The sequence below is a fragment of the Bombus vosnesenskii genome, unplaced genomic scaffold (assembly GCF_011952255.1).
Source record: "Bombus vosnesenskii isolate JDL3184/JDL3185 unplaced genomic scaffold, Bvos_JDL3184-5_v1.1 scf7180000013328, whole genome shotgun sequence".
Lineage (NCBI taxonomy): Eukaryota > Metazoa > Arthropoda > Insecta > Hymenoptera > Apidae > Bombus > Bombus vosnesenskii.
The window spans coordinates 168,711-182,173 of NW_022882969.1; the positions used below are offsets into that span (position 1 = coordinate 168,711).

A 13,463-nucleotide genomic window follows, 5' to 3' on the forward strand; every position below is an offset into this window, starting at 1 on the left:
GCTGGTCTAACTAAATAAATGAAGCACACATACGGGCTGGCGCCACGAATTCGTCTGACCTAGGTATCGAGTAATGTTAATACGCGAAAAGAGAGCCGCTAGCGAATTATGTATTCGTCTTCGATTTTCGTGAGGCTCGGGATCATCGGTTGTCGAGGATGATTTTTACAGAATTCGTGGACGATCGAGACGAACGACAGGAAAACAGGCAGGACGAAGTTGAGCAATCAGCCAGGAGGCAAAAGGGGCAGACATGCAAGCATCAGCAACAAGTAAGAGCTTGGATCTGCTGCTCAAGTCGACGGTGAGCTCGCACGGAGCACACTTACATTGCAGATTTATTTGACTATCGAACGAACAGCGAAATATTCGCTCTCTTATTTGTTTACTATACGTGTTTATCATTCTTATCAATTTTTAAAAATTGGCAGTCTTTTAGCTATATTCAACTCGTTCACTCGTCGTTTCGATTCACAAGTGTTTGAACAATTGCCTCTTATTTTTTGTTATTATTTTTTTAATTTAGAGAATGGTATGTATAGCGCATTAGAAGTCAATATACGCTAGAAGTGAAATGAACGTGTTAGATTCGGTCTCTACAATCGTAATAAAACACGATGACGATGAGCCTGATCGTTTACACTGTCTACAATTGCCATTAGAAGTACGCTAAATATCAGAAGTATACTTAACAGGAGAAAGAATGCTCTAGCAGTTCTAATGTCACAGTAGTATAGGACACTACGTTATATAGACATTTTTGCCATTACCTTGGACAATGCATTCTTTCGGACTACTTAATCATTATATATGATATACATCATTAAACAAAATATGTATTGATAGCTGTAGTTAGGAAGACTGTATTTACGTGCTATTAAGCACCGATCGCTGTTTGCTGCAAAAACCATGGAAACTGTTTTCCACGGGAAAAAACATTTCGAAAATACACCGTTGTATAATCGACGCGATTTCTGGATAAAAAGCAAAGGTAGAGCGGCTCTAATAGGAAGTTTGAAAGGAAGCGACGAGTCGCTCGAAATTGTTCAAAGTCGCACGCGTTTCATTATTCCATCCGGAGAGCCGGTATCGAGATTAATCAAACAAGATAGGCGAGTAATCTGCACTTGCGATCGAAAACCGTCGCGCGAAGAGGAGCCGAGTGATTCGACAGGGGCAGGTGTCGAAGCTCGGCGAAGAAAAAGGCGAGCGTGCGTCGTCCACGACCAAGGAAGTGGCAGCCTGTCGACGATTAAATGAACTTTTATTTTCGTATCGGCCGCGTTCCAGGCTGTCGTGAAGCCGCCGGATGCTGCCTCGTTAATGACCGTGTGTGCACTGTGAATGGCGTTGTATATAGTGAATGGTATGGCAAATATGTTGCAAACGAAGTTTACGAGGTGAAGGTATTCCAAGTAGCCAGATTATTTTTGTTTTATATCGTCCAGTTGCTATGGTTGCTTTTTTTTGTCGTACAGGGTGCATCAAAAGTAGCGTTAAAATCCTTCCAATCGTGTTATTATTATTCATTTTTATCGTTTTTCCGCGATATCTTATGAATGTTCTTTTTGCCAATACAATTAGGAAAATGAAAGTTGGATAGAAAAGTTGTTTTAACCAGTGAATATTATAAACAGTTTGAACCTTGAAATGGGTGAATATTCTTTGATCACCTTGTATACAGAATTTATAGGCATTCCGTTTTAACTCATTTAGTTACCTCATCTAACGGGGAACTTGATCATCGTTATTACGAGCGCCGAATGTTTCATTTTATAGCGGTAAACCGAAGTACCGAATGAGAGGGATTTTTATCCGTGTATGACCATAAAGTTTATCTGAAAAATAAAATTGTTTATATATTTCGGCAGAATAATAACGCGTCGAATAAGTCGATATTAAGTTTTAGTACGTCGTGCCTTCTTCATGAAACCAGAAGAGCAAAATTACACAGTCCTTAAAAAATTCAATCCCGCAAGATTTTAGATACGTACGATGATTAAATAGTTCCTACATATTTCTACAAAAATGTTAGCAGCCACCGGTTAATAAATAATCGACAGCGACGGTGAACACGAACGCGATCCTTTCCATAAACTAAACCCATTTTTAAAGCCAATATCCAAGACAGAATATCGAACAAAATGGACATGTTATTATTACAGAATCACTCTGTATACCTGTCACAACGTCCCTTCGAGACAAGCCCATAAACCATTTCTCCTATAATCGAATAAATAATTCCGAATGCTAGTTGTACTATCGAAACGACAAACGTGGGATTGTTTTGAAAGAAACATTTGAACCCCTTTAGAGGGAAGGGTGGCATCGAAACAGCAATTTCTGGCCCGTGATTGCGTTCCTTCATAGCGTAACGGCGGTTTAGACTGATAACCGGAAGCCGGGCGCAAGGGAAAACGGGGCGATCGGCAAAGTGTAGTGAGTCAGTGAGACACGGGCTGAGTCAAAGGTAAGTGTAGGTTAGGTGGGTGCATGGGATGGGATGATATGAGGTTAGGTTGGTGGTCGACGGGGCTCGCCTTGGTCTGGCACCGCTAGTCCTTCCCGTATTGATCGCGTGCTCCTTTCCTCCCTTAGATACCACCCCCTTTTGCGCCTTACGTATCGCCAGCATTTGCTCTTACCCTGGCGTCGACACCGACGAGACTCCGACGAGACACCGGCCATGGATCCTCCTCATCGACCAGATTCGATATTCCATCCGAATCGTTCGTTCGATGACCCTTCACGAGTTTATTCTATTTTATTCCTCTTCCTGTCTCTCGTTTTCTGCTGTGGCATCTTAATTCCCTCACCTGTCATCGGGATTATTATCTTTCGCTGTAATTGGTCGACTAATGGTACTAATTAATCGACAAGTTACAAGTTGGCGGTTATTGGCGTTTCTTTCACAGTTTTATCATTTCTTTACGATCTCGTTAGTACTGGAACTGTCAATGTAATTGAAACGATCGATCAGCAGTTTTTCATAGAACATTATAGATGTACATATTTCGTACGCAGATTATGTAGATTTACTAGAAATCGTCATTACATACTTGAAATGATCTTTTTTAAATATATGGACAATACATGTACAATCTTTATATTTCAGTCGTAGGTGGTTCTATTATTAAGTAGAATAATCAGTTGGCTTGTAATTTGTAGAATTTACTCACAGAACTTTATTTCTTCGATATCATTAAACCTGCCACTATTATGCGATTGAGTTTATCGGCTTGTAACTTGTAGAATTTCGTTAACGTTATTAGTTGAATCGCGCTAGAGGACGCAGGTGTTTCCTTCATCCTCTTAACTTTGTGTCCTTTCATTCTTTTCTCATTCCGTCTGACTCACTAGAAGTCTTAATCGCCGAAACAAATGAAATTTCGATGCTTGCCGCAGAAACAAGTGTCCTCGCTGCGGATAGATGCAGATACGATTAATCATTCGCGGGCATAAAACGTGGTCGAGCGACTTTCGTCGGCGGACGTTTCCCGAAAGCATGCTGTCTAGCCATCTTGCTTAGTTCAGACGCGAAAAAAATGCCGTCTTGATTTTTTTTTTCGACGAAAAAGGTCCCGTTGCCTCGCGAGTATTAGTTTCGCGAACGTGGCTCAAGCTACCCTTCCGGTGTCCATAATTAATCACGCTCGAGCATGAAACCCATCGAGCAAACCATTATCGTTCATATTATTATTTCTTGCGTCTTATCATTCATGTATTTAACCCGGGACATTTTTTCCTCTGTCGTTGATTTTGGACGAGATGATTGATGGCGCCACGAGATCATCGATTTAACACCGATCTCGATTTCTTGGAATTTTGTGTTCAAATCTCATCGATAGATATTTGCTTGAAATTTGCTTCTATTCGACAGCGTTGGAGTAAAAAGTTGAATATTTTGGACGTTTGTAATGTTAAAATGTTACGTCGAATATTTACAAATGGGAATTCTCATTTAGGAATAGAATGTGAAAGCTTCTGAATTTATGTGCCTCGAACCCCAAAAGATGCAATTTAAACGAGGCTTTTTAAATTCATTTTTAATTGTTTAATTAACAACTATGGCATCGCGAAAGTGAAATCCTCACACCTGCGACTCGAACACCTTCGAACTAACCACGTTCGAAATAAAGCATATGCGAGGCAAAGAAATTTCACTCGAGAAACACGTGAACGTTTAATCGCAATTATCTAGACCGATATTCAGAGTACCTTTCGGGACGTAATTCGTCAGAGCGGAAGAATCTGTCCGATCTCGTTTCGCGTGGCCCGTCAACCTCGACAGCTTTAGCAACTGTAGCTTTGTCGTTCGTGCGTACGTCGCCGATAACGACCATTCCTTCGTCACGGAGCACGAACGCGACCTGGCAATAATTTTATGAATTTATCGTTTTCCACGTGTTCTACCGGCGGCTCTCGCGATTACTTCCCCTATTTCGTTAATTAAGTCGTCCCTTACGAAAAACATTACCGTTCAATAGGATGCTTAATTGCCTGTGCGTTAATGAGCTAAATAAAGTCTTGACTAACTCCTGTCGTAAAATCAGTTTGCGTTACTGAGGACTAGTTTTCATTCGCGTCTGGCTGCGAGGCAGAATGAACTGTGATCCGGAGTGACTTTATTCCAGAACAGTAAATAGGGTTTTAAAATACAGGCAGAAGATAACTACCGATTGTGCCCCATGTAATATATACGATACCGTTCATAATTATTTAGTGAAAATTGAATGCTTTTAGATATTGGCCGCTGTCAAGTCGAAAGCTTCCAAATTGAGTATCCTCAGGTCGAAAAATGTCAGATAGCACTCCTCCAAATTAAAAGTCTTTAAATTGAACGCTACAAGCGAGAAGTTTAGAAATTGCACGCTCCCAAGTCGAATGCTTTCAAATTGATACGCACTTAAATTGAGCGCTTTCAAGTTGGGGTCGTTCGATTCAAAACTATCCGAGTCGGAAGCTTTCAATTTTGCGAGCCTAGAATGCGAAAAAATTCCATATTGAAACCTATTCTACCAAGTTTCTCGCTTGTGAAGGAATTTATTAATCCCTGCAGAAACTAAGAACAGGTTTTCACCGGCGCGATAATTTTCCTGATAAATATACATTGCGAAAGGGAAAACGTTATTGTTCGCTATCCAATGCATCGCAAGTAATAGATATATTATTATACAAAACAGACAACAGGGAGTGTAATCGATATCGCAGAACATATATTTACTTAGTTGATTTATGTACTGTGCCATATGAAGTGCGAGTTAATTGCCGACTCGTAATGAATCATGTGTTAATTAAATCGCAACGTAATTGCATTTAGTAGCTCTAAACGGATCCCCTCCCCCGAATAAAGATTTCCTTTTGTTTGTATTAATGAAATTCCGCGATGCAAAAAACGTGTGTCTATTATCTGATTTACATACAAAAATTCATTAGGCTTTACATGAATTAAGAGGAAATCACGTAGAATTAATAGTAGAATCTTTTATCTCGGTATGTAATTTATTACGGTGAACGTTGTCTTCCGATAAGTATCTGTTACACCTGCGATCACACAGAAACTAGAAGAAATACAAATTGCCGTTTAATGTTCAGCAGATATGGCAAAACCAACCATCGAGCTTTACGTTTTCGTAAAGTTGAGTCCTAAAGCTTAGATCTCAGATTGATTTTTTATTTTCATGTAGATACAAGCGGACGACCGATGTTCATTTGAATAGAAATGATTTTTTTTTTAGATTCGAATGAAGCAAAGGGGACATTTGCGAATTCTGTATTTTAGAATCGAAAGTTTTTAAATTAGATGCTTTCGAATTCGAGAACTCTCGAATTGAAATTTTTCCAGGTCGAAAGCATTGAAATTTAAAGCGCTCGAGATCGAGAACTTTCGAATTGAAATCTTCGAGAAGTCGAAGCTTTGATGTTAAAAGCTTTCGTCGTGTCGGACTGAAATTTCATCAATTGAATGCTTGAAATTCGCAGCGTTTTCGAGCAAGGGAAAAACAAACGCCGGGTAAAAACAAGGTAAATTGTATGCGATAGGAAGGAAATATGCTAAGGAGCAGATATACTTGGCCGATTAGATCGTGGCTCGAAAAATTGGAAGCGAGTTACGTGTGCGGAAACTTAAGAGCAGCTTAGTCGAAATAATAAAGGAACTATAAATTCTGACTGTGAAGTGGCACGCGAGTTGCGCGCTATCAATCCGCGAGAGCTCTGCGAAGTGGCGATCAAAAGAAACGCGATATCCTTGCAGCGTTAACGTTTTATCCACATTTTTTCCTTCGTTGAATCTTTCCCCCTTTTTCTTTTTTAATAATACGGCACTTTCACACCGCTTTCTTAATTAATTGTTAATGACCTCGTGCGTAAAAAAATAATAGTAAAGCAATATTCGTAAACTGAGTAATCTCCCGTACTGTATAGCATGCTGTTATTCGATAACAGTACTTGCAACTCGAACGTTTTCAATTTCAAAGATTGCAGTTTCGCAAAAATTCGAAAGCTTTCGCTTCAAGCGCTTATCATTTTCAGAGTTTTTCATTCGAAAGTCTTCCGTCCGATGCATCCAAGCTTACGAAAAATCATTCAAATTCCAACTAAGTGGAACTAAGTAACCAACTAAGTAACATCCCTTCTACGTTTATAATAAACAGAAATTCCAATAAATTTTCTATAAACGATAATCTACAGATTCACCGACAATTACTCATACGGTTTAAGGTGTTAACAACGTGCACGAATGGAAAGCAAATTAAAGGAGAAATGATTATTAGGAAGAAAGAGAGAAAGAGAGAGGACGGAGAGAGTATCGAAGGAGATGTAATTCCGATTCAGGTTATTCGTAGGCTCTGCATACCGAACGATCGTGCTACGGCCCGTGTCCGTGCCCGTGACTTCTAGTTGCATGAGCGAAGAAAATGGAAAGATTTCGTGCGTGAAGTATTATTGGCGACCCGCTAATACACCAGAGTCAAGGTGAGGATGAAGGGGTATTAGAAGTTCACGCTTGGACGGAACACGCGAGTACTCGCACACTCGGCACGCGACTGATTCGCTGCCGGCCAACACACGCGAGAAATAAAAATCCATCGATTTTCTTTTCTGGCCCCTTGTCCTCTCTCGTTTTCACCCTTCGCTGCTCTTCCTGGATCGTGTCAACCGTGAACTCAGCCTCGTGTAAACGATACGAGAAATACTGTTCTCCTTTGCCTTCCTCCTCCTTTTATTCTTCCTTTTTCTTTCTTTTTTTTTTATATTTTCTTGAATTGGTAATGCGCGAATAAGCAAAGTTTAAGCATTTTTGGAATACTTAAAGAAATATACAAAATTAATATATATACAGAAATATATAAAAAAGATTCTTTACGATATTTAGCGAATGAAAGGTATCTCGATAGATTTCGTTTCTCTGGTAAAAATATAAAAGTCGCATAAACGTGCGTTGAGTGATAACGAGGAAATTTCTAATCTTCGTTTCGTCAAGATCTTCTGTTGCTCGACAGATTGGACTTTGAGTATTAATATTATTTGATTAATAATTGAATATTATTTTTATGAATTCTTATTTGATCTCATTCGTGGATCGTTTGACCTTTTATTAATGTTTAGTTTATCAGAGTCTTCAATTGGCTGAAAGATTGGACTTTAAATATTGGTTTGATAAGTTGGATTGACCGAATTTTCATTAATTTTTATGTTATTAGCGTTTTTCTTATCGTTGAATGGGTTTTGAGGAGGATGCAATCGCGCCGATTAGACGGAATCCCACGGGGGATGGCACGGTTTACAGAAATGGCCATGTCGGCCATTTCGAAGGGAAGAAGCGTAGGCAGGCAGCGAGAAAATCCTATTACAGCTTATATTCGTGGTACAGGGGGTTGATTGAAGCTCGGGGAAACTCGCCCTCCGCGCGGATCCGTATTGACGCGAGCGGCCAGAGAGAAACCCACCCTCTGGATCAACCAATCAAATCGCAGCATCCGTCGCGCATGCGATCGCTTCGATAGCCATCCCCCGACATTATCGGTTATGGTGTCCCTACCCTGTCGGTGAACCTTGGCGAATTTCTCGATACTTGGAGTATTTCAATTTGCTACCTTCCGATTCTCTGACACTGAATTCGGATTAACTCGCAAGTATTCAATTTCGAAGCGTTCGCTTTCTGCTACAGCAAACTGGTACACAGGCTGTCTGTTAGACGTCATACGCGATCCCACGGACTATCTTCACTGTTAAATTGTTGGATCTCGCAGTGAATGTTAAATTTTGTTTAGGCTTAGAGTTTAAGTCGTAGTAAATAAGAATCAGCTAAATTAAAGTAGCTACTTTGAAGTAAAGCTATCTAAGCAAGTAGTTCTATTACAATAAATCCCGAGTCAGCCACTGAAGCTGATGTCAAATCATTCATCGGTGATCAAGTTTACAGACGCAGTAATTTTATCTCTGTAATTCCTACTTCTTCGTGAAATTTTTCCGCAATATGCCGTGCAATCGATGCGACTGGAATATCGACAAATGTTCAGAACGCTGTACGATTCGATAATGCGTTTTATTTGCTCGCGTGAACTGCATAAATGTCATAAAGCGTAGCAAAACAGAGCAAGTTCCGAAGCATTCAAGTCGAACACTCAATTTGCAAGCGTTCCATTCGAAAACCTTCCAATTTCCAATGATACATTTTAAATATTAAATTCCATCCGAGTAACCTTTCCCTCAATATCTTCCAACTGCCAAACGCCAAAAGTCTAAAAATTTCCTAGCCCAGAAAAATACGATAGAGCTCGTTTGTTTCTACCTATCTACCTATAAAAGGATCGTCTATTCCGTGAAATAAAAAATACCTCGAAGCTAAAGCGAAAGAAAAATCTTTTATAAATTAACGCGAGGAGGTCTAAGTATCAGAGTTCTCTTCATATTTCCGACCAATAAAACCAGTCGGACGTAGTACCTGGCACGGGCACCTACGGCAACGGGTCGAAATAAAACAAAACAATACACATTTAGCTCGGGAAACGGGCTAGCAGACAAGTACTTTAAACGACCGATTCCCCCGCACTCGTTTCTAGCCTCCGACCGTTTAAACTAGGACGGATATTTCGGGCTTCGATACGGCCGTTCGAGTTTCTAGCTCGTTTTGGTATTCGAAAGCCACCACACCATCGGCCACGTCGATAAATGGGGAAACTTTCCGGAACGTTTTCGCCCCGGCCAGCAATTCCCCGTTTTCGGAAAGGAAACGAGCACTCGTTGTGCAACTCCTTTTCTAGAAGTGAATTATCGCTACAGAGAATTTTTCTGCTCTATTCGTTCCCTTTTTTTCTTTTTTCTTTCTTTTTAATTTCGTATCGTCGATGATCATGGGATATTATATCCGGGTTCGATAGTAAATCGATAAATTACAACTCGTTAGTTATAGACTTGTGTCGACATTTTTTTGCGCTTTTATATCGAATAGTATAATCAACCGACTTGTAGTTTCTATCAGGTTGGAACGTACGTAATGTCCGAAAGTTTTTGAATCTTTCCTTTCAATAAATATTTGCGACTTTGTAAAACATTTTGTATATCGTTTTAAACCTGAGAATTCTTCTAAAATTCAGTGTAGTCTGAATCGATAAAATCGGACATTTCATATGCGTTGTAACTTGTAAAATTGACTCGACAAACTTGTTTCATCGTCAGCCTTGTTTTTATTGTACAACGAAATTTATTACCGCCGATAATTGATAGCTCTTTTGTAAATTTTTTTTTGCTAATAATTCTCTGTAACTCAATCGCGCGAGACAATTGTGACAATAACGTAGCCTAGGGAATATCGATGGAATGTTTATTGAACCTGCAGTAATATTTGCAAAATAATTCGTCTGTTACAGGCGCTGAACGGGTTCCTGCTCATACTGACCTGCGACGGCGAAGTGTTCTTCGCCACTCACAGCATAGAAAGTTACCTTGGCTTCCATCAGGTACTTCCGACATTTTCTTTCCACTTTAATTATCCAAAGTTAAATAGCCAACCCTTGAAAGAAGGTAAACTTCCCAAGGAGCAAGTATTCATCACGAGCAAGTTTTTAGTTTTTTAACGTATTATTAGTAGTCCGGTTGCAATGTAATTTCAGGCACAGTACCTACACCCTCGGTGTTGGTTTATCTTCTCATGTCCACACCCAACACTCGCTGGTCACGCCAGGTCCGTCAACTTCGTTCTACGTGTCACGTTTACGCAATCATCATCCCCCTTGTCCGAGCTAACGCGGCTTTTTCCCCTAGTACACCTTGGACGTACATTTTTCAGTAGACCTTCGCGATTATCTAGTCTAGTTAACGTTCCAATAACTCGTATATACGTACCTATGTCAGGCTCTGTTCGTGATTAGGTTTCTTCGAATATTGGAGATCCTTTCAGATAATTTGATATAATTGGATATACATAATTATCGAAAAGTCAAGGCGATGTAGGAACGGTGTAATTTATTCTAGAATGCCTGTTACGTTAATTCATCGTTGAATAATTCCTTCACGCTGTATACATCTTAATTACTCGTAATAGACAATTCAGTCGAATGATTCATCTTCGTTGTATATTGGCACGAATAGGTATTGGAATTTATTATTTATATATTTATTATAAAATTTATTATAGAATTTATTATATATGTCGGAGATGGAAAGACAGTGGGATTTCCCGTCTGGATTGTTGGGAAAAACCCCAATACACTAGTCCAGACTTTTACTATAGCCGCCCTTAAGTAATAAAAATAAGAAATAGTCTTAATTTTCCAATCTGACTTTATGACAATGGGTTTGAGCTCGAAGTGACATGGCAGATCATCGGACGTAGCCACGGTCACGGGAGGGACATGTACCTGACAGAGATATGAAATGATTATATGGATGTCCTTAAAAACAGAGATTAACCCGAGAAGCGGGGACAGGAGTATATAAGGGCAGCCTCTTTTGGATTAAGAGAGTTAGAGTTAGAGTGTTAGAGTCGTTGGACGAATTGCCGATTGAGTGATCCGAATCGAGTAGTACGTTGATACTTGACCTCCCGTGGATCGTGGATTCGTTATCGAACCTGAATTCGTTGTCACCATCATCTCGATCATCCTATTACCATTACTCATAGCCTCTTGTAGTGTCCACATTCGTACTGATAAATATTGACTACATTCGCGACGGTAAAGTAAGTAAAGGTTCATCGAACGCCCCAAAATGGCAACCTGCCTCCGACATATATATTAAATTTATTATTATTATATAGTCGACCGAAATGGGGTTGTCCATCATATTCAACGAGCATGATTATAATTTAGGATGTTGATACGTATTCATACGTATTGATACGTTGATACGAAAGGGAAGATTGCCACGATTTTGAAAGTGCATGCAAAATGTTGTATGAAGATAAAAATATTCGTCGAAGAAGAAAATATTTAGAAAATTGATAGAACCAAGTGGGAAATCTTCTATGTTACAACTTGGTACTTCAAGTATTTTGAATACTTTTGCGCGTCATGTACATTCTGTAGTTTCTTCGGTGCTTAAATTTCCCACAAATTCAGTCAAATAGCAATCCTTCGTAATAATAATTCTGGTAATAATAATTCGTAATAAATAACAATCCTCATTAGCCGTCTCGAGTCTACACGCTCTACATTCGTCTCATAATGATTTCACTGATCCTTAGCTACTTTAAAATCGCTCCTAATTCGATAGATGCTCGACGAATCACGTTAGAACGATCATGACAGTGGTCAGAATTAGAATAACGAGCACGGAGGGTAAATAAGCGCGGCAAAATCAGGAGAAGGAGCGGATTAAAGGGAAAAGAAGCCATTTGCCTCTCTATCCGGAACAGAGCGATATCGTTCAACCCCCGGTGAACGCGTTCGAAAATGCGATCTGCACGCAGGCATCCAGCACGCACGCGAGTGTAACGAAGATAGTAAAAAAGGAGGTATTATGATTGGAATAAAGGAGAAGCGAAAGAAAAAGAGCGGAGAAGCGGAGGAAAAAAAATGACGGATGATGATTTCCCGACACACGATGACTGTATGAGCTGAAACGCACGCGAACGCTTTTGTGCATAGGATCGTAATTGCAGGAAACGACGGATGATGATTTTCCGATCCGATGATCTCGCGTCTCCAACAAAAGGGGGAAAAACGCGTTACAATCTCGCGTTTCTTGTAAACAAATTTCAAGGGACGATCGCTCGGAACCGAGCACGCTTTTCCTCGTTCCCATCGCACGCCCTTCTTACGATGATTTTCAATTGCTCCTTGAGAACTCGGAGTTTTTCTGATTGTTCTACGCGTGAACCAGTCAAAAGTCAGATTGATCTGTCCCCATTTTTCACGAAGTTTTGCTGTTTAACGTTTTAAAAAACGAACGACTTATTTTCATGAAATTATTTATCACAGAGTCGTGGCATAAAAATTGAGAAATTCCATGCAAGATTTTAGAAAATTGTGTTCGTAGTCGTCATTTTCCTTCGCACTTCGATTGATGGAACCGATCAGCGTGGCTTCTCAGAGATTCGCATCTATCGTACGCCTGGAATTGTATTTTTCTGGGATTTGAATAAAAATCTCGACGGCGTTTCTCTCTTTGTTTCTAAGATTGCTGTATTTTCATGAATTTCTCGACTAATTTTTCGAATCGAATGTCTGGAATCTCGATAAAAATATCAATGACGCCTTTGAAATTACAAATACGTATCTCGGAGCTCAAGACCAGATTCTCAAGAATACTCAAACCCGATGGAAGCCATGAAAGTTTGGCTCGGCCAATATATGTGCGAGAGTCACGAGTGTTTTTAACTTTAGAGTTTCGATTAACGATACGTCTGTAACGTATGCTAAGCCGCTTAATCGCATTTACCGGATAATTTGTTTATATAAGAGAAGGAAAAATCGGAGCGACCGGGTCGGCGAGAATAATTCCTCGGCTCTTGACTTCGCGGCGGTATTCATTGAGATGTAACTGGGCACGCAAACGGTTCACACACACGTCACGATACACGTTTAACGATGATTTTTCCTCCGATTGCGGTATATTTAAGAGAAACGAAGTGTATCGCGACTAATAACCGACGCAGTGATTTTCTTTCAGGCTGAATTTTCGTTTAACTCTTACCCCCTTTCGTCCTCCTCTTAATAAATTACCTATAAACAAATAACAAAAATGCTATACTTATACCTACCTATCAATTACTTGAGTCTTGTAACAACGTCAAAATACAGACTCCGTTCCCGTTTTATAGGTTCCAGAACCACCCGTTTAGAAAACTCGCAAGCATTATTCAATAGTGTTCTCTTAAATCCTAATAAATAGGAGGAGATACGCATCGTAATTTTCACGGAACGAGTGGCAATTTTACTCCAGAAATACTCTCAAACCTGTTTGACAGGGAGAAGAATCGCTACAGAGAAAATAACCGAGAAGAATATGATATTTCT

At 39.8% G+C, this 13,463-nt stretch overlaps 1 protein-coding gene across 2 annotated transcripts in view; it reads left to right on the forward strand.

Moving 5' to 3' along the window:
- The window catches only part of LOC117235851 (aryl hydrocarbon receptor protein 1), a 156,090-nt gene that overhangs the window by 128,162 nt on the left and 14,465 nt on the right, over window positions 1-13,463 (forward strand). For both annotated transcript variants that reach the window (XM_033498277.1, XM_033498278.1), the window contains exon 4: window positions 9,876-9,965. In XM_033498277.1, coding sequence (XP_033354168.1) covers window positions 9,876-9,965 — 90 coding nt within the window. The remainder of the gene's footprint in view (window positions 1-9,875; window positions 9,966-13,463) is intronic.